General features: G+C 35.5%; 1 protein-coding gene across 1 annotated transcript in view; it reads left to right on the top strand.

Moving 5' to 3' along the window:
* The window catches only part of WDR70 (WD repeat domain 70), a 149,749-nt gene that overhangs the window by 25,063 nt on the left and 101,721 nt on the right, over positions 1-22,965 (top strand). Inside the window, exons 6-7 of the mRNA XM_042875395.1 lie at positions 15,150-15,209; positions 20,547-20,680. Of these exons, the coding sequence (XP_042731329.1) occupies positions 15,150-15,209; positions 20,547-20,680 (194 nt within the window). The remainder of the gene's footprint in view (positions 1-15,149; positions 15,210-20,546; positions 20,681-22,965) is intronic.

The following is a 22,965-nucleotide window of genomic DNA, read 5'->3' as shown; positions in this document are numbered from 1 at the left end:
AAAGAATTTGTATTACTCTGAAAAATGTGGAGAGAGAAAAAGAATGAAAACATAGGATGATGGAAATTTTCCCTCTGTTGGTTTTCTTTGCTGATGTGCTTGTAAGTATAGTAAAAAGAAGATTGATTATGTTCCCCCTAGATCTAGTTTTGATACTCCCTGCTGTCTCACCTTTCTGGAATATTGCAGTTAATGATGCAATTTGTTCTTTGGGAAATACCTTGGAGGATTTTAAGCCTAACGTACACCTAGACAGGAATTGTCTTCAGGCTGTTGGTGACTTTTTTTTTTGGTAGCAGTTGCATAAACATGAATGCCATTGGCTCACTTTCAGAACTAAAAAACAGGAGAACGTCCTAATAACCAATTTTGGTCCTGAGCAGTTTGTGCATATTGCAGTTTCTGCATATAAAAGATTAAATCAAGAATGATAGAGGCACAGATTCTCTAAGACAATTATTATTTTTCATAGCTTTTTTGAAAAAAATGCAAGGCAACCATTGGCAATACCACTGTCTGAGCTACATCTGTGCTGTTATTCTTGCTGAAAGGGGATGGAGAAGCTCTGGAAGCTCTGAGGCACACTGTTGATAATCTCTCAGCTTGGCACATCTGACATGAAAAAGGCTTACTATGTAAGCATTAGGCTTTACATACCATACCTAGCTGTGATTTCAAGTTCTGAAGAGGTCATCTCAGGTCTTTGATCCATTGGGGCAGACAGATTAGTTTGTACACAGTTTACAGTATGAATTATTTGAGTTCTTTAAGTGAAAGTTTGTAAACAGACTTATCAAGTAGTTATCATCTTAATGCAAATAATTGAATCTTATGAAAAATTCCACTATCTTGGACACAGCTTCCCTGCTGCCTTTATTGTGCAAACTTTGAAGTGCAGTGTCTGTCTGTTCTGTGCCTCTTGATATTAATAGATATTCCTGTGATGCCCACAGCCAACAGTGGAAATCTATTTATGTGCACTTGCTCACTCTTGCTAGCTTGTTCCTTCACTTATATGCCACACTGCTGGTATTGTTCACTGTCAGAGTGACTGTGAGAATATGAGAAAGAATGAATACCTTGCGCTGGGATTTAATGCATTAAGTGTTTTTGAGGGGCAGATGCCATTCACTTCGGCAGTAGGAACATGTCCGCTGTCAGCAATGGAGTGTCACCCAGAGAGAACTAGACAGACTGAGCAGTGGGCCCAGGTGAACCTCATGAGGATCTATGAAGACATTCACAGGGTACTGTGCCTGGGTTGTGACAGTCCTCACTACCGGTACAAGCTGGGGGATGTGAGAAAGGAATGCCCTGCCAAGGAGGACATAAGGGTACTTGTATAACCAAGATGTTATAATCGCAATATAAACAAGAGAGTAAGGCAAAGCAGACAACGATAACAAAAAGAGAATAAGTGGAAGAGCTTACCCTTCAGTTGAGCTCACCAGAAGATACCAAAAGAGGGGATCTCCAGAAGAGATCCTTCCCCACTGGTAGCCAGCTCTTAAATAGGTCCAGGAGGGGTGCAGCCTGGCTCCACCCCTTCCGGCAGCACAGGTGAATTGCCTTCAGCTGTGCTCCTCTGGCTGACTCATGGCTCACCTCAGGTGATTAATCAGAGGTTCAGGCCGTGACTCAGCGGTTCCCGTACAGGTTGAACATGAGCCAACAGTGTGCCCTGTTAGTCCAGAAAGCCAACCATATCCTGGACTGTGTCAAAAGCAGTGTGGTCAGCAGGCCGAAAGAGGTGATCCTGCCCTTCTGCTCTGGCGTACTGCATCCAGATGTAGAGTCCTCAGTACAGGAGAGACATGGACCTGTTGGAACGCTATTGGAGCACAATCCTGTTGGAAAGAACTTGGGAAGTAAGCTGGACGTAAGCGAGCAGTGTGCCCATGCAGCCCAGGAAGCCAACTGTATAATGGGCTGCATCAAAAGCAGTGTGGCCAGCAGGGGCAGGGAGGTGATCCTGCTACTGTATTTTGTGCTGGGAAGACCTCACTTGGAGTACTGTGTCCAGATGTGAAGTCTTCAGTACAGGAGAAATGTGAACCTATTGGAACATGTCCAACGGAGGGCCACAAATGCAATCCAAGGGATGGAATACCTCTCCTGTGAGGTCAGGCTGATAGAGCTGAGACTGTTCAGCCTGGAGAACAAAATGCTTTGAGGTGACCTGATAGTGGCCTTGCGGAATATAAAGTGAAGCAGAAAAAAAGAAAGGGGACAGATTCTCTAGCAGGTTTGTTGTGATAGGACAGGGAAAACTGGTTCCAAGCTAAAAGAGGGGAGATTTACATTGGACATACAGAAGAAATTTTTTTTACAATAAAGGCTGTAACCCTGGAACAGATTGCCCAGAGAGGTGATGGATGCCCCATCCCTGGAGACATTTAGGGTCTGGCTGGATCAGTCTTTGAGCAACTTGATCTAACTGTAGATGTCCCTGTTCATGGCAGGGGAGTTAGACTAGATCTTCAAAGGTTCTTTCCAACTCAAAAAATTCTGTGGTTCTATGAAATATATATTTGTAGTATACTGCTTGTAACAGTACGTGTTTGTGTCGAGCATATAACTGTCTTTTAAGAGCATGGTTCTGTTTTCATATTTTTGTCATGCACTGAAATTTGAAGGATAAGTCATTCACAGATAAGAGCAGATTGCTATGAGCATCAGTGTTTTCCTACTTTCATAGATTGCTGTGTGCAGTAATTAGACATGCCTGAAATAGCTGCTTTACAAAGAGAGACTTCAGCTAATAATGTGAATACAGAGGAATGTCTACAATCTGTAGAGTTTTATCAAGGTCTCATGAGAGGAATCTGATGACAAGAAGTTCCCATCATTCTCTACATCAAGGTCCATTTTTGGTATCTCAGACTGGATACTACCTGTAATAGTCATATAAAGTGAGGATCCGTAGTATCTGAGTGTGCAATGAATCTCTAAGGTTATTCACAGAAGGTAGGGTAAACTTTAAAAGCAGGCATGTCGAGAAGAGTGATTTGGTCAGTACACTTTTGCTCTTTATCTTAAGCAGATTAATAGCAATGGCAAACTTAGGCCAGAACAGTTTGTAAGTTTATCTACTGTGCATTTCATGTGGCTCCCAAGAGGTGAAATGTAAATTATTGAGACTCCTGGGAAAGTCAAGGCTGGGATAGCATTGTGTATTAATATGAGATAGCATTATTTTCAAACTAACCTGTATCACTTCATGGATTTCATGTCCAAGGTGAATGTCAAACATGAGGTCTACAGAACGAATTCCAGAAGTGGCAGCTAAATTCTACCTTAGTTCAGTGAACTGTGCAAAATTGGGAATCCTTGTTTTGGCTTCCTTTGTAGTTGTCTGGAAAATGTCCATTGTAGAGAATTTGAACAAATCTGAGCCAAAATTCTTGGTCTGCATTTGATTCAGTTGATTTTATGGGTTATACATTCCTTCCCACCACTGCAGCTTTTCCTGTGGAAAACCACGAAGTGTTTGTGAGCTCTGTTTCTCTTATGCTTATTGTTGGCTTGTTTTATACTTTCATTTCTCTTGATAGAATATTAAGTTGGACCTATGTTCTAGCATTTGTTCTTGCTGTATGGTGAAGGGAAGAACAATTGGGGAATATTTTTTAGCTGTATTGCTCCTGGAAACAGCAGTTATAGAATTGTGCATTCCCCTGCAACTTCACCAGCCAGTTTACCAGGAGATACAAAATACTACAAATCTGTTTTTCAGCAATTGCGGGACTAATTGCAATATGAACATTATACACAGAGTTCCTTTTTCTATTTCTTTTTTAATGAGTTTGTAAGGGAATTGGAGTACATCAAAGTGTGGAGTATTATTAATAGACACTTGAAATGTTTTCTGGCTTGTTTGAGCTGGACAGATCAAACACATGAGTGAACCAATCATATTTATTAATGCAGTACGCTTGCAAGATGGGACATTTTTACCCCTTTAAGACATGATAATTAGTTATGCAAGAAATATCATACTGAAAATCTCACAGCAGATATATAGTAAATAGGGGGTATGAAATGTGGAATTCCTTATATCCAGGACTCTTCTGCTTTGAAAAGAAAGTGCTTCTAGTACATCACGTAAGCATGCAAAATTATTATCTCCTGTACTTGATAAGTCTGAGTGAATGGAAAGTATCGTGGTAACTATTAGTAATGACAAAGTTGAAGGTGCATGTTGCTGTTAATTAATTTTAGCTCTATTAACAAGGTATACAATTAATAGTGACTTACTTTGAATTATAAAAGCCAAATTTAAACTTCAGTTGGTAAAAGTAAGAAGACTCTCCTGATGACTCAAGTAATCTTCGTGTAGTATGGAGTATCTGAAGCAGCTCCTTGTGGACCAGACAAAAAGCCTATTGAATAATTTGAAGACAGGTCCTATAGAATATATCTGATGTTCTATGTTCTTTAACAGTTATGGAGTGAGAAATATGTATGAGGACTTAACATAATGTCAGTGCAAGTCTGTGAAACGAGACATTTCGGTGAGGTTCTTGAATTTCTGCCTTCTTTATCCTTGCACGCAGCTATAACTTTATGTGCAGCCTTGACAATGGCTCTTTATTTTAGACTGAGTTATAAATGAGAGCATCACTTCTGTACACTTTCATCCCTTAGATTCCTTGTGAACTGGCCATATTAATGTTGGGTTTGGCATGTGGGCATTTTTACATCGTGAAACGTGTGAAGGTCATTGCTCTGTTTCCATATAATAGCCAACTGAGCAATAGTGAATAATAGTTTTGTAATTGCTATTTTGAAATGAATGTCTGTTTGTCTAGTTGTATGTCTTGTCACGTTCAATTGCAGTTATTTGGAATTTTCAGAAACTGTGTTATGTGTACAGCTATTGGTGTTTTTGGTATAAAATGCTAGAGGAGTCTCAACTTACTATACTACAGCTTATCCTATAGGAGCATATGGGAGTATTTTATGACTCATGACTGTATCATTTAAATATGATGGGTTTTATGATTAAAATAAAATGATTCAGATTGACTATTTATTCTATTGCTTAGTATTTTCAGTGAACATCTTGAAAGTTGTTTGCAGTTTTGATGGGTATTACAGTGCTTTTAATGAACTGGGTACATATCTGACTGTCATGTGCCATCTTTCTTTGATATAATAGCTTTTGTTAAAGGAGCATACCTCAGTGATGTGCAGAGAAAGGTGTTTCTTCCGAACATGGACCTCATGTGTGTGCAATATAAATGTATCTTTTCTTGTTTCCAGATGCATAAAGTCGCTTAGCAATTTTTTCTCATGTCACATTACATAAAAATTCTGCTGCTATAACACAGCTTAAATGTTAATGTTTTGAAGGTAATTTATGTGTGGCATGGGAGAATTAGTAATCGAAACAGTAATAGAATTGGAACCAGCTGTGGGAGCTAGATAGGAAATTGTCCTTCCTTCCTGCAGTAACTTAGACATACTGTAATTTTTAACTCCCACCTCTCCTATCCCTACCCTGTGGTTGTAGATCTTCTTTGCATGACTTATCTGATCATTTTCCCTTTACCTTGATTTTAGTTCCTTGTCCTAATTGATTAGTAAGTTTGTAGATAACTGAGATGTTTGTCACCAGTTGAGACAATGTGCATAATTTTGTCTTTTTTTCTTTTTCCTTTTTTTTTCTTTACGTATATTTCTCAGAGTAAACATTTGAGTGAACACCTTTTTACAATCAGAATCAGAGAACTGTTGAAAAGTAGAATCTGTGGACAACTCTTTCTCTCTAGAGATGTGATTGTTTAGCTTTTGCTGACTGTAGTATGTTTGCTTAGAATAACAGGATCCCTGAGGACCTTGATGAACTTCACCAGCATTGCTGAATAAACCCTTATAGCAGATTCTTCATGATATATATTATTTATTCAAGTTTTACAGATGAGGAAACCAGGGTGTGCAGGAATGAAATAAATTGCATGAAGTTAGAGGTCATAGATTGGTCTATACCTAAATCATGTATCGTTTTAATTTTGATGGATTAAAATCTGTGTAGTTTGGGAGATGGCTCACTAATTTGTTTGCCATTGTTCTGGTGTAGAGGTTTTTATTAGTGTCACTGGGATGTTTTTGAGACTATGCGAGTGTAATCACAGAAAGTGAACATCAGCGTCTTTATTGTTTAGAGGAAAAGTGTATTTTATTTCCACTGTAAGAATTTCCATGTACGTTTCAGGCATAACAGCTGTAAAAGGAACATGGATTGCTTGTTTTGGCTTTTCAGGTTTTCATGAGTCTAAAATGAAAGCTTAGAGGGTTTGAGTTGCTGATGGGCTTAACTCCACTGCTTTATGAAACTTGCAAAAGAAACAACTACATATGCTACTGCATATATTGTTTTAATGTACTTCCGTAGAAGCATATGTAACTAAAACTGTCTTTTGCTGAATCTATTACGAAAGATTAATGGTGTCACCAACTTTTGTAAGTGGGACGCTATGTTCAGATAAAAGTTGCTGTGATATATATGAATGCCAAAATGAGCCTGATTTGCGTCTAAACTAAACATTTGATACTTTTAATAGATGAAAATTTGCAATGATTTTCCTTTGGGATTGTAGAACTTACCTGCTATTCTGTTACCGGCCAGAATGAGCAAGGCTTTCAGAACAGAGAATAGATTTTGTGTGTGTTTGTTCTTATTGTCAGCAGACCTGTGGCTTCTGTGCAGTTCTACTGTTTCTTAATAAATGAATGCATCCCTTTAGTTCAAAGCAAAATAATCTATCCAGCTATAAAAAGCAATATTAGGGGTTATATCTGACTGAAAACACCAACATTTTCTTTCATGCTCTACACAGCAGTCATTTTCTGTATCTTACTGCTGTAAGAAAAATTGTCTTGTTGGAACATGGGTGTTTTTTGGTGGCATATGGCAGTTCTGCATAGTGTTCTAGCAAAAAAAGAAGTATTGGATTTATGCATATTTGAAACTGAGATGATAAAGATGAAATAAGCAGTTAGTTATGTAAGTGGAATATAACATATCTGGAATATGAAAAAAATGTGCTTAAGTAAATTTCTCTCCCAGAAACTGCAAAGGAAACTTGAATTATTGCAAGCAATTTTAGATTTAAATCAGCTCTATCAGTGATTACAACTTGGTTTGGAAAAAGCTCAAGAGAATCTTTCTTGTATGTCTTGTAAGAACAATTCCCAGGACATAAATATTAATATAAACTTGGGTTTCATAAATCAACGACTTGTTACTAATTTAGAAGTTATCTGAATGGGGCTTTAGAATGTAGGTGAAAAACAGCAACCTCCTGAAATTTATCTAGAACTCCCAGGAGAAAGATCAGACAGACTTTGCTGTACTTCAGAAGTATGATGTTTATATTTTAAAAAGTAAAATAAAAAATTGCCAGCTGTGCTGAGGCTCTCTAATTGCAATACCTTTTGTAAATTTTTAGGCCACTAGAGACCTTCAATAAGGAAAAATTCTACTAAATAGCACAAAAAAAGAGATTTAATTCATGTTACCTATTGTGTCTGGGAACTTTCTCTGAATTACCATATGACCCATCATCTAATAAAATATATTGTGTCTGACATATAATAATGTTATGAATTTGTTTTTTTAAGAAGCCATATGTTGGAATGAAGATTTTTTTTTCTTTGCTTGTTAAACCTGACAAAACATTCTGGTTCAGATCACAGGAAAAAAAGTCATGAGACTGTGAATTAGAAAATGTTGAGAGAAGCTAGCCACAGTACCGTTTACATATTGAGTAAATCCACTTACTTCCTGTACACGTTAGGAAGCAGCCATTTAAATAGATAAATTTCCTTAATTTTTTGAAAGCAGCCTGAAGTGATGTGTTTTGGTAAAGAAAAGAATAATCTTTCCTCAGTCTTCCTATACTTAAATGTAGAAGGGAAGTATTGTGCTGTTTAGGTGTTACTCAAATGCAGAGCAGTAAGGGGGGACATAGCATTGGACCCTTCTAATATTACTGTTCATTTTGAAATTCCATTCAGTTGTCATGAAGTTAGGAGTTAGCCATGTTTTACTAAAAGAGTGACAGATATGGTTGGTGTTCCATGGGAATATTGACCAAAATGATTCATAGCAGTGTTTGTGTGTATCCTCTTGTTTTCCATAATATTTTCATTTTCCTTTGTCTTTTTTAGGACAAAATTTTAGGCAATAAACACACACATGAACTGATTAATCTAACCAAATCAAAACATCTCTCTTAGGAGTTTCCGTGAAGATTTTGCATTTTCCCTGTACATGCCCTGTATATGAATAGTTCATGAAGAAGAGAGGTCTTCAGATGACCCATGTTTTTGATATATTGATTCTTCTTCTGGAGTTAGTTGTTTGTTTTTGAAATTGCATGGGAAATCTGAGGTAAATGTTTTCCGTATTTAGATGCATCACGTTTGTAAACCTAATTATATGAATCTGGGCCAAAGTGAATTTAATAGCGTGTAAGTTGGCATCAGAAAACATCTCTGACACCTAAAAGAAAGGAAATTAAGAAGTGTTGAAATGTCATCTCATATTTGAATGCTTCCTTAATGCATGCAAGTTTATGGATAATAATTTTTAGAAGCTAGAAACCATTGGTTTCCTATTGCTGCAACACAACATCTTGCACATCTCTCAGATTGAATTTTTCATCTTTTTATCCTTCTGTCTTTTTCTTGAGTATGCTTTTATACATCTTTAGTGTACATCTTAGACCATTATTTTCAATGTAAGATACAGAGGAAAATAATGGAAAATTGACTTGGAAAAACTTCCATTTTACAAGTAGTATGGTTTTAATCAGTGCCTGCAAAATAACTTGTGAAACAAAGCATGAGCATCGCGGTGTGTTTATTTATTAAAAAAATATAAGATAAACAGGAAAACAAAAAAGGCAGTTTAAACTGTTATTACACTCTTCAGCTTTTACTGCTGTCATGGAAAATTCAGCTAGGTGCTGAACAGCTTGAAGTATTGTTCTAGACTGAAAGGAGGAATGAGGCATGTTTTCTTCCAGATCTATGAAAAACTCCCTCTGACACCCTTTTTGTCTCTTTCCGATGACATTTCAAGACTTTGTGTTGAAGGATGGAGCAAGATGCTGTTTTTCCTGTTCATCTCTAGATTTGTTTCTTGAATTTCACCCATTAACTAATATATAGAATCAGTTAAGTTAGAGGCAAAGTAGAAAAAAAGAATTGCAAGTGTCTCCCTGTTAAGCCTGGTGGATTTTTGTCGCTTTTTTTTCCCCTGGAAGGAAACTTGGGTTGTTTTTTAGGTGATATTTCAGAGATACTTTGACTTGTGAACTGGACACATTCAATACAGAAATTATTGTGTAACAGCAAATAAAACCTTCCATCATTTGGATCAATGAATCCCTGTGCCTGGATGGAGTGGCAGTTATTTCTGCACAATGCAATGGCTTTTTGTGTTGTTCTTTTCAACCCCTGTAGACTGAAGAGCTTATGTGCCTCTCCCATGTAGGAATTCCTACGTCACATATCCCATTCTTTCTCTTGTGGTTATTGATGATGAATCTGCACACTTTCTTTATTCATAAAATTTAAGTACATCTTCTTTCAAGATGTTACATAATTTACAGCATGAATATTTCATGAGGAGACGCATTTCTCCTTTTAATTACTCTTATCACTAATTATACTTATTACTTTGTATTCTTAAGGGTGGAATGGAAACATTATAGAAATATTCTTGTCTGCTTACAGGGAGCAAGATTTCAGTACTGCTTACCTGCATTCTAAAGTTTAGAGTGGAAGGCCTCAAAAGGCATTCAGACCTGCCTGCTCATGCTCCAGCAGAGTGGCTTTTGCTTTTCCATGCAATTCAACCCTTTTAGAGAGGAGGAGAGTAGGCTTTAATAAAAACAAAACTCAAAACATAAACATGATATTTTAACAAAAAGTTTGAAATGCTAAGTTTATTTTAAAATGTTTTTAAGTTTTTTAATTTTTTTTATTTTTTTTAAGTTTTTTAAATGCTAGGTTATTTTTTTTTCTTTGTGGGTTTCAAAACGTTTAAGACGTGACTTTCTGCAGGAAGTCCTTCCATCGAGACTTCTAACTGCTGCTACTTAGCTGTCAATTAAGGTCATTCTGTCATCATTTGATGTAAAGGTTTTTTTGTCACCACCTTCTCACTCCACCAGCTACTGCCCAGTTTCTACTGCCCATAATCCTATTGTTCTGTCCCTCATTTAGCTAGGCAGCAATCTTCTATCTCAGACCATTTTTCAGTTTGCTTTCTGAAATTTAAAATGTTGCCGGAAATGGAGAAATCTCTATATAGTTCATGCCTTCTTTTCTTCACTCCAGTCCATAAGCAGACAGCATCTGCCAGATGTGTGTACCAAACCAGGGACCCAAATGAGTGGGAAGTGGATGTTTGCACATTTCTGATGGATGAAATCAATCAGGAAGGACTTTTTTAGTATAGTGCTTAAGATATTCAAAGTTAAGTATAGCCGAGCCTACTTTATCCTCTTCCCCTGCTCAAGACATGGGAACTACTTACATTTATTTTAACAGATTATAGTTAATGTAGATTTTTCCTTCATGCTGTACCGTAGTTCTGTTACTGCAGTGGAAAGTCTCTTCAATTTTCTAATCAGTCAGCATCCTGGGGGAGTTCTAAGAACGTAAGCGCTATCCAAATGAGGACTGTTACGTTTGCTTCCAGGGCAACATCTGATCCTGAAATCCTTGAGGAAAGCAGGATCCTCAATCCTAGAATCTAGGGACAGTTCCCAGCGCAGTCAAAAAAAAGAAATTGTTTTTTCTGCTAGACTGTAGTCTTGTGAGTGCACAGAAATGTTCTTATTTAAACGTCTGTTGTGTGAAAAATTACCTAGAGCTTTGAATTTTCTTTCACACAGGACAGTTTCCACTTAATGAAATGCAGGTCACTGGAAACAAAGCAGTAGAGGTGTTTTTAGGCATACTTTCATCATTCTGCCCCTCTCTGATTTGACTGTGAAAAGATGTCATTTCAGGACATTGTGGAATTTACATTTTACTTTTGATTGTCTTTTCTTTTATCTATTTTAAGTCAGGGAACATAATCTAATTTTTCAGACTTTGAAAATGACTTCCGAATTGTCAAATTATTAGCAAGGCTAACAGATAGTTACATCTGAGGCATGCGTTAATTTTAAGTTCATCATCTTAATATGATATAGTGGCTTTCCTTTTTTTTTTTTCCCATTCTTTTTCTGTGGGCCCTAACTTTTGCCTCAAGCCAAACATTTGATTTATTACATAAGGACTGGCTGATTCTTTTCCCAGTTCTTCAATCTCTCTGTCTTCTGCCAACCCCCTGTGATGTTTATTGCCTATTGATAGAGAATATCACAGAGGATATAGAAGGATTTGCTGTAGAATGTAGAAATCTAGATTTTAACTAATTTTTTCTTGATGTGTCCATTTTTTCACCTGTTTTGACCTGCATTATTGAATTGTTTCTTTTTTGTTTTCCTTTCCTTTTTTCTCAAGAGATGCTGGGGACCCGGACATAGTCTCAGCATGCAGTTTCTACAGGTGTATTTGTATTTTCCAAGTATTGTTTGATAAGAAAGCTCTCAAAAGGAACAATAACAGCAACAACAAAAAAACAATAATCCTGTAAATACTTCATTCTATCTTTATTGATGACCTGGATGAGGGCATTGAGTGCACCCTCAGTAAGTGTGCAGATGACAGCAAGTTGGCTGAAAGCATTGATCTGTCTGGGGGTAGCGAGGCCCTACAGAGGGATCTGAGCAGGCTGGAGAGCTGGGCTGAAGCCCATGGGATGAGGTTCAACAAGGCCAAATGCTGGTTCTGCACTTTGGCCACAACAACCCCAAGCAACACTGCAGGCTTGGGGCAGAGCAGCTGGAACATTGTAGAAGAAATGGATCTGGGGCTATCGATTGATGCTGGGCTGAACACGAGCCAGCAGTGAGCCCAGGTGGCCAAGAAGGCCAATGGCATCCTGGCTTGCATCAGAAACAGTGTTGCCAGCGGAGACAGGGCAGTGATTGTCGCCCTGTACTCAGCTCTGATGACTTTGCACTTCCAGTACTGTATCCAGTTTTGGGCCCCCCACTGCAAGAAAGACACTGAGGCCCTGGAGCGGGTTCAAAGGAGGGCAACACAGCTGGTGAGGGGTCTGGAGCACAGGGCTTATGAGGAACGGCTGAAGGAGCTGGGATTGTTCAGTTTGGAGAAGAGGAGGCTCAGGGGAGACCTTACTGCTCTCCATAACTACCTGAAGGAGGCTGTAGTGAGCTGGGGGTCGGCCTCTTCTCTCGTGTAACTGGTGATAGGACCAGAGGGAATGGCTTCAAGCTGCGCCAGGGGAGATTTAGGCTGGACGTTAGGAAATACTGCTTGTCTGAAAGAGTGGTCAGGCACTGGAATGGGCTGCCCAGGGAGGTGGTGCAGTCACCAACCATGGAAGTGTTCAAGGAACGTTTGGATGTTGTGTTGAGGGACATGTTTTAGTGAGAACTGTTGGTGATTGGTGGATGGTTGGACTGGGTGATCCTGTGGGTCTTTTCCAACCTTGGTGTTTCTGTGATTCTGTATTTCTATATAATTCCATAAACATTTTCCATAACAACTAGAGGCAATCTTTACCTGTTTAGTTATGCAGTTATTCAGTCTAAAGTTTTTCAGACTTAAAGTAATAACCCAATATTTTTGGCATACTTATGTTCAAATCAGCATCAGAGGTGTATATGTCTAAATCTATCTATCTATATATTTTTTTCTTTCTCCTTAGGATTCTGATTTTTAGGATTACTTATTCTTTGAAATGTAACAGCTGGAAAACTGGTAGTTGTACCTAATCTCTGTGTGCTTATATATAGGCATTTGTTATATTAGGTTAGAGATATTTATTTTATTTGCAGTAATTTAGGAAGTTCAGAGTTACTAAAATAGAACAGATGACATTGTTTTATATAAATGTTTGGCTGATTTGGAGATGTTATGCCAAGATGCTTTTCTGGAGGTTGTTATCTTAGTTTTTGTTTTGAGTAGTTTGAGCAGTACGGTTAACTGTCAGGTATCTCTCGGACACTGCAGCTCTCTCCAAATGTCTGACTATCAAGCTCAAGCTATTTAATTTATCAGGTGACAGAATGTATTCGTAACTGTTTTTCTCTCTGAAAGATTATAAGCTAAAACTGTGTTCAGTGTGGGTTCACTGTACAGCATAAATATTTTTATGTATTTGTCTCTTCTAATTAAAAAGATTATGATTATTGTCACCTGAAGAAACTAGAAATTAAGTAAGTTTGTTATAGCATATTTTGTTTCTTCTTCTGGAGGAGTTATGTCTAAAGGATTATTTGAATTTGGTTTATTTTTTAGTTGTTATTTCGTAGTAGTTCTGTGGTATTTTAGTGAAATACATGTAAACCATTAAAATACATTTAAGTTGGCCTGAAGTATAAAGCATTTGATGGAAAACAGTTGAGCTTGTCACTTGCTGTTGTAGATGGTTTAGTCTCTGTCTGGAATGGTGCTCTTAGCTGCTTTATTTGTAGTATAGATATTCAGAAGAATTTTTTGTTTGAATTAATGAAATAACTTTTAAATTAGTTAAGATACTCTCAAAATTAAAAGTAGTTCTGACATAGTACTAATAAAGGCTTTGTGGATTGAAATGAGAATAATGACTACTATGTTGTTTTTCTTTGAAGCAGTGGATGAAATTTTTATGTAACCCTTTGATTCACAAAACCCATGCATCTTTTCTTATGTATTTTTCAGCCTTTTCTGTTGGCTCTTCAGTCTTGCTGTGCACCCACAGTCCCATGAGAATTTTTTTTTTTTTTTAATTGCATGCATAAGATTTCCATGCTAGCACAAGAGTTTCTTTCAAGTACTTGTGACTGTCAAAGATGTGCGTATGCTGTGAATGTGAATACACATGGCACGAATATTCTGCTCCCTTATCTCTGTGTGTTTGTGAAAGGAGACAAGAACCATACAGTTGGTTTGAGAAAAAGGGTTGTTGTTTGTGGCAAGAGGCAAAGATAAAGGAAGGGTAGATTTGGCTAAATTGAAGACTGAGAAAGTTTGTTTTATTAGCAAAATAAAGCTGATAGTATGGGAGAAGAAAATGGCTGTTGAAGAGTGCATAGTGTCATGGAGAATATCTGCTGAAGAATGAAAAAAAGGAAGGAATTGGCAGATGAGGATAAGGAAAATGTCTGGTATCAAACTGACGAATTTCTGGCATCAAATAATGGGTTCTGCATGTTTTAGGAAACTTAGTGGTACCTGGCAAATGAGTGTTTTAGAGTAACGATTCACATGGAATTTGTAGAACCTTCCAGTCACTGAAGTGCTTCTAATATGCTTCTTTCTCAGTAAATTAACAATTTTCATATAATTACAGATGTTGGTGTGATGATTTAACCTGTAATTTCCTTCAATCTGTTTATTTTTATTAAGAGAAAAGTATTATATTATTATAATATATATAATTTTATAATTACAGTATTATAATACATAATTATAAATTAATAAATCATATAATTATATAATTATATAATATAAAGTATAATTATGAATATATAAGTATATAATCTATTATATTATATTGCCACAGAAGAGAAAATAATGGAAGCCAATCCACGATCTTAACAAAACATAGAAAATTTATCTTGTGTAATAAATTATAGATTTTTTCCTTAATTTCATTAACTTCACAGATTCCTAGTATTTGAAAGATTATTGTGTAATATGATAGATTGATTTAATAACAATTCAAGATCAAATGATATTAATGATTTAAGAGAATTTTAATGTTTTTTGAAGGGGAGAAACAGGAAAATTTGTACTGTTCTCATTCTTTATTGGAGTTTTTGTTGGTCTTTTTTTTTTTTTTTTTTTTCCTTTTTTTCCTTTTACTCATTCCTTATATTTTTATGAAAACACAAAACAGGAATCAGTTTCTCATTTCCAATATTTCCTTTTTCCCCTTCTCAGATTTTGGCTGCTGCAAGGGAAATATTTCTTACCTTTATGTTTGTGTATATATATATATATAATGGTGTTGTTTTGTTTATCATAGCACTGTTTTCATAGACATAAATTTTCTTTTTTCTTCTTAATAGAACCCTATTAAGAAAATTCCAGATTCTCATGAAATTACACTCCAGCATGGGACAAAAACTGTAAGTGGTTAACACAGTTTCAACACTTTTTTTTCAACACTGTGCAAATCTGCAAAATTGATTTTATGAATACTTAATGTCAGCTGAAGAATGAGAAGCTAATTCTTTTTTCTTCGTTTGTTGTTTCAGTCTAGCTCTTTTCTTACTGCAATTAGGATGTGTTTTATAACTGCTACTTCTCTTTCTGCTACTTCATTTAACTGAACTGTTGTCTCTCTTTTTTTTTTTTTTTTTTTGGTCCTTTATGTTAAATGTGTTCTCTCCAATTGTTACAGTTTCTCTTCAAGTCTAGAATATCATTCATACAGTTCTAACCTAGGCACAGATCTTTGGCTTGTCAGGCATTTCAACATGGATATCATTGGTGCAAATGACCTCTTTGTAGCTGAATACAGATCTCCCTCATTTGTTTTAAAAAGCTAAGTGCCTTTAGTAAGCCATCCTCAGTTTCTTTAAATTTTATTTTTCCTTGTCTGACTACATGTTTTTCTGGGATTCATATAAAATGCTCCTTGACTTTTTGAAAGAACTCACTCTCTGGCTTGGAATTATTGTTTCTTTGTACTAATTGTACTGTACTTTTTTTATTTCTGGGCAATTTTTTTCATCTTTTGCCACAAATTGAACTGTTTTTATTTGTTGATTGATCCAAAATCTATAGAATAAAACATATTTTCTGCCCTTGACTATCCTTGAATCCATTCCAGATCGTTTCCCCTTGTTCTTCTTAGGTCATAAAAAAACATGCTGCTACTGTTTATCTTCTTCACTTTGGGCCATGACTTAAGTTTTAACAAGAAAATAATACTAGAGTGCCTGTTATTTTTATCACTGTGAAAGCTTTGTTAGCTGGTTACTGGAATTGGCACTGATAGTATTCCTGAGAATGTCCTGGGCAGGAGTAGGCAAGAAAAATAAAACACTGAATCCTTTGAGAAAACACTATTTCCACGTGTTTTTAAATAATCTGAGGAAATGTATTTCTGTGTAATTAAGGATGCAGGTTGCTCTGCATTTATTTCCATGGAAAATGCAACAGATACAAACAGCACTATAACACTGCTTGATGAAACACTTTCTCAGATGCAGAACACTGTTTTGCACACCATCAGCTGTGCAGTTTTGTCAGCACTGAACAAGAACCTTCATGCTACTCCCGTAACAATCTGCACCAGCATGGTGACCTGCTGTTGAAACGTACCACCCACCCACCTTTCACATCCACAGTTTGGTTTCCATAGGTGTTCACCAAGTGTCAATGAATGTCAATAGGTGCCACTTCTCAGCACAGAGGAATTTGATGTCATGCTCTTGCTTCACATGCTCTTCCATGTTAGGTGCCTTTATGTCTAACTGCCTCTCTGCTGTCGTCTGTCTCACTGCCACAACATGTAACAGGATATCGGCGGAAAGCTTCAACTTCTGCCATACCACAGCATCCTTCTCTGAAGTCAAGGGCCAACATTGTGTAATAGAACGCGTTACTTTTGGAGTAGTCCTCATAGTTATACATTTAATAGTTTTAAATTCAGTAATATAAAATATATTTTTTACATAAAATTAGTGAATAATTAACATCTATAACAAAAAAAAAGTTAACTTTTAAATTTAAGGCTTGTTTTATTATTTATATACGTTCAAAAGGAATTTAGTAGAGATTTAAATTTATCAGTGAAGAGCAAATGTTTTTATAAGCTTTCAGAAATTTGCAGAAGCACCTATTCAGTAATCTTGCATCAAACTTTGTTATGCTGTATCTTGGAGTGTGGAGAATCGATAAGGCATGCTCATGTGTATTCTCATAGTACATGATACACATGTAGTGGGTGGAAAGAAATTAAGTGCGATATTAATGAAATAGAGAAATACTCTCTGAATTTTAAACTCTGTAAAAGATATAATGTATTAAACTGAAAACCAAAACCAAAAAAGTAGAGCAGATTTTCTTACACTTGGTGCTTGTGATTTTTTTGCCTGCTATCCCTTGCAGTCTAGGGCGAACTGTCTTCCCATTTTTTCTTGTTACAATAACTGTTTCTGTAGTATGTTTCTTGAATACATTTCTGGAAAAATTTTTATTATGTAAATTTGATTTCTTCTCTCCTCAACATTAAACTGGTAAATGTTTTTATTGTTACTGTTTTTTCAAAGTGGAAGCTCATGTTATTTTTAAGTAAAGGGCTTTAAGGGGGAAGTTTCAGTTTTGGAAGACTTCTGAGGTTTTTAACTTCATGAGAGTGCAGCTGTCATCACCTAGAGCAGAGGTAAATTATAATGTGGATCTGCATAGCACAGTTAAATTAGATTGGATGCAGTGAATGAAATGTATCACTGGAAAAAAAACAGCTCTTCTGTGAAGGACTTTTTTTTTTTTTAATAATGAAACTGCACATCTATAAAATGACAGTTGTATAAGGATGAGAACAACCTGATATCTTGATATCAGTGTATTCCGCTGACATTTTAAGTTCTTCTCACTGTATTCCTACAGTATTTCTGAGCATTATGTCCCATCTGTACCTCTTCAATCTAATGATTTTGGGTTTGATGATGACTGTATTCCTGTGCAGCTGAAAAGTCTCAGAAAAGATTTCCCAAGCTGGAGAGTCTTTCCAGAAACCTGATTAATTTCCCACTTGCCTTGTTTGTGCAGTGTAATAGGAGTTACTGTTCCCAGTGAAACTCCAGTGATATATATATGTTTTTTTTCTCCTGACACTTTTGATACATAGTGGGTACGTGAGAGAAAGCATACTGTTCGGAATAGTTCTGATTATGTATCCCGTGTGCAGTCAGCATCACTTCTGCATCACTTCTCATATCGCAGCTGCTCCTTCCTATAGTAGTTATTATGGAATAAAATACTTAAGTCTGTTGATTTGTATTCCTGATTAATCTGAAGATGTCTAGTGTGACATCTGAAGTGTCCATGTTAGAACTCATGAATGAAATGAACAAGGCTTTAAATTTGCATGTAGATTACAATAGAGGCAATTTTTTGGCAACGCACAAGGCATTGCATCTATTTCATTTATAAATCAAACATGTCACTGTGACATAAATGGTAAGTGGAGTTGAACCCATTCTTACTACGCAAAGTTGTATGTGTAAACATTTTGTTCTGGGAAATGAAAAGCTGGATTTGTTTGGAAATATTCATTAGATTATTGATAATACTGAATTTACCTAGGTGTTGCTTCTTTACATTCTTTAGAATAATATGGTTTTGAATCTTCTCTTAAAGCAGAAGATCTCTTCAACTGGACACTTTGAAAACAAAACAGGACAACTAGAATAACATATCTGCTGCACGTTGTGGTTGGCATTGCTTCTGCAACATCTTTTTTATTTTCTTTTTCTGAAGGTGCTTTCTACAACCATATCATGGCATTGTATGTTTGAATTACAGTGTGGGAGCACCATGATCCTTAAGGAGATGACAACTGGAAATTAGTTTTTGATAAAGAATATGTAAACAAACTTTTTGTACATGAAACAAAAAAGCCCACTCTTTCACTTAAGAAAACCTTAATTTTAGCAAAACAAATTTAATTTATCCATTAAGATGGACAGTTCCTGACTGATGTTTTTATTGAAACTTTTATTTTCTATTAGTTAATTATTGATTTGGACACTGAAAAGAGAATATCTCCTGTAAAATTCCATTCTTCATACAGCTGTTTTGTGGGAACTAAGTCTCAGTAGTCCCATGTACAGACTAAAGCTTTAAAAAAGTATGGTCAACTGATACATCTCTAAGTTTTTTGACGTGACGATTCTGCATGCATTGAATCACAGCGATTGTTCATGTATACAGAGCATATACAGAGAACAGCATGTACATTATTAGAATTTTTAAGCAGGAATATCTGGACTTTTTGATTTTAAATACTTAGAAGGCACTACACTTTCAAAAGTTGCATTTTGCTCTTTCCTTTCTTTTATTGTGTGTTCAGCTCTGGCTTGTTTTTTTGTTTATTTATTTATTTGTTTATTTTGATTAATGTTCTAATGTATAAGTGGTCTTGGAATATATATGTATTTTTTTTCTTAAAACTTTCTGGCTCATTTTTTTAAATCAATTTCAGGATATTTTCTTCAATGAGTTCTTTCTGTTACTTCACTTTACTTTCTTGTGCTGAAGATTGCCTTCCTTTTTTTTAAAGTGTTTCTGAATCTAATGATTATGTATCTTATTTATGGGAGATCACTTGTGTTTTTGTCCTATGGTTAATAACAGTCCTCCTGCGGGAGTCTTTGTTATACCAGTGGTCTGTCTAACTAAGGATGCCTAAAGGAAGTTAAATTGGAAGGTTCAGACCTAGACATGATTTAGATCTGATTAATATGAGCTTTTTCTTTACATAAAATATTTCCATTTGTTTTAACATTCCCAGGTTGATTTTAATGTTGAGTAAAGCTGAACATCTTTGCTCTTTCTTTCGGATTTTTTTGACATCTCTTGTCAATGCCATGTGATCTAGACAACTAAATTTTGGAGAGTTACATTCTTTATTATTTGAGCTCGTTGATCTAATCATGTATTCATGCTTGAAATCACAGTAGTAGATATTATCATTTTTGAATAGAGAATAAGTTTTTTGAAGGTAGATTAAAGGAATGCTTAGTTGATGAAGTACTTTTGTTACACTCTATTGTTAGCATTTCCACACAGAATGATTTGAACATTGCTGTGAAAGAGTTCTTGAAATTGAGATTTAAAATAGAATTTTTGCTAAAAACTCCATTTTAATAAACTTTTGATTTGAGGATTACAAATGAGATTACCCTTCCCTCCAAGTATTTAGTAGCTTTATGCAGCTAATTTGGTAAATAAATGCATTTAGAAAGCTTCTTGGACTATTTTAATTAAAATGATAAGTTTTTAATTTGTGCTATTTAAATTTCAACTTTCTACATTATTTTCATTCTTCAGAAGTCATATTTAACCAGTGAGCATATATGCCCATATGAGCTGTCTTTACAATAGTGCAGATTCTACACTGGTGGATATTAAATGCCATATCTTCATCTGTTGTCTGTGCAGGGCACAGTTGTCTACTGAGAAATGAAGCTTATCCTAATTCTGTTGTCTTCAGATTATGTAACTTTTTGCTGTCATTTTCCATACTCTTTTTACATGATGTTAATTGTACATTAGCAAGATGATGAGAATTCGAAACCGAAACATAGCTGAAGTGTAAGAGTCAGAAACTATTACGCTGTATTTTTTAATGATATTTTATATTTTGGTGCCATCTGAACAACTGTAGAAAAAGAAAAAAACAAAAAGGTTGGATGTTTATTCATTTATTTATTTATTTATCTTGTATATAGGTTTCTGCTTTGGGATTGGATCCCTCTGGTGCCCGTTTGATAACTGGTGGATATGACTACGATGTTAAATTTTGGGATTTTGCTGGGATGGATGCTTCCCTCCAAGCTTTTCGGTCACTCCAGCCTTGTGAATGGTATGAAAAAAGACTTCTTTTCTCATCTGAGAGAGTGCTTATATTAATCTCCTAACCAAACACGCAGAAGCCTTGCAAAGTGACTTAAAAGGCTGATGTTGCACTTCATGTGGTAAATGGAACACAAACCCAGGAACTTGCATATTTTTTCTCTTTAGAAAGCTACAAGTAAATTTGAAGATTGAATTGTTAATAATATGTCAACAGATTGTGAGCCTCTCATAGGCACAGGGTGATGTTCTTAATTATCAAAACAAATGTACTACACTTTTCATATGGACTCTACTTTTATGAAACTAATGAAGAATAGGAAAGAGTTAATGCAGTTTGACCCTTTAAGCCTAAAGGAATAACAGAATTTCTGCTACTACTGCAACAGCATTTCTTTGGATGAGATGGAGACCTCATTTTTATAACCATGTTTATTTACTAATTTCAGAAAATTGGGATATAGATTTCCTTAAGAAGGCTATGTCTTCTGCACAGCTAACTTTCAAATTAGCGAGCATATATTAATACTCAGTTGTTTATAGCAAGATACTTTCTAATGTTAAATGAAGAGGAACATTTTATAAGATGATTTGGTTCAGTTAAAAGGGATTGAAATTTATTAGGCAGTATGTAGCCCTTGAAATATCTGTTTTTAATCATTATTTTCTGAAAAGACTGAATGTGAATTTTTGTCTGTTTGGAAGATCAGAATTTTATTTCACACATATCAAGGAAGAATGTTTTGGTGAATGACACTTGTAGTTTAAGTACACTGAAGTGTAACTTGAAGGTCTGAAAGCTTAAATATAAAATAATATTAAAAATTATATCTTGTGACTGCAGAGTTAACTGCTGTCAGGTATAGCAATTTCAATTATGTTTTAATTGTTGTATAATAATTTTAATTTTAAAATATACTAACTACATATACCTTCTGTGTCATGTAGTAAATATAAAGCTGGAACCCCAGCTCTGACTGGTAAAAAGATCTTAAAACAAGTAAATCTTATTTCATGTATTGAGGTATGCCAGTGAGCGCTATGAAGAGTCTTATATAACCTGTGCCCAGATGTGTGTGTATTCTTATTTTATTTTTTCATTATAGAATTTATTGCAAGGACTGTTAGCATTCACAGACTTCAATTTCAAAGAATTCTGAGGAGTTCTGGTATGGAAGTGTTAGGTGTTAGCAGAAGTGTAGTTTTGTGGCCATATATTGAATTTCATTTTGAGAATAAAAAGTCTGAGAACAATTCCATATTGTCCTGGATCCAGTTTATAGTATAACTTTTGTATTACTCTGTTGATTTCTCCTCTGATTTGAGACAAATTTATTTTTTTAAAAAAGCCTGGCAAAAAAAAAAAAAAAAAAAAAAAAAAAAAGAACACTTTAAAACCACCTCAGTATTTAAGGTGCAAATATTTAAGGCAATGGTAAGACAAAACAATGCTAAATGTGTAGAATTTAGTTGTCTCTGCCAATGTATATTCTGCATGTCCCAGCAAGATGTACTATGAAAGTACTAAGCAGATTTTGAAGCTTTAAACTTACATTTTTCAATGTTTAGTTCTATTAAAATTAATAGCTTTTCTAAGTTTTCCAACACTCTTGCTTTAATATTAATAAGAACCAAATTTTTTTTCTTACAAATTGCCCCTATAGAGTCTTGCTTTTGATTATGCTTCAGTAAACATCTGAAAAGTGGTAACTTCTGGGCTGTTCAAGTACTTTGCTTATGGAACCTCTTTCTGGATGTAACTTTTGAAAGCCATATTGCATGGTTAGGTGTTTGTGGCAATACTTTTTTTCTCAAACTAATTTTTTTCTGTATTTGATTTGGTTAGTGGGCTTATGTTTCCATTGTATTAAGCACTGTACAGGTAGGCACGGTTTCTTGTTAGATGAACATTCTAAGATGAAAAATGAAGTTTGTTGAAGCGTAATTATGTAGATGTTTTCTACAATTCAGTTGTCTGCAGAGAATATTTTAGATGTTGTTTCTCTTGTGTGTTTAAATTTTTCAGTGTTTCAGCTTAATACAGTTGGCCTTCTTTTCTCTTCTGGTTACAGGTATCCACTCTTGCTCTTTACATTCAGGATGCTTTTTTAGGCACTGCCTCTGATTTGTTTCAGAAACTCTCAGACTCGAGTGTCTTCCTTCTACAAAAAATTGGAGTTTGTAATACTTTGGCCGAACTAGGTTCCAGTTCGTATTATGTAATAGGGTGCTTCAGGCAATTCTTGGGTTTTTGAATCATAATATTATCAGCGTTGCCAAACATTTTTTGAATGA

Source organism: Lagopus leucura, unplaced genomic scaffold (assembly GCF_019238085.1).
Source record: "Lagopus leucura isolate 7727_CA_CO unplaced genomic scaffold, USGS_WTPT01 Super-Scaffold_100014, whole genome shotgun sequence".
Lineage (NCBI taxonomy): Eukaryota > Metazoa > Chordata > Aves > Galliformes > Phasianidae > Lagopus > Lagopus leucura.
The sequence above is the reverse complement of the archived record's forward strand: the minus strand, read 5'-3'. Positions and strand labels throughout refer to the sequence as shown.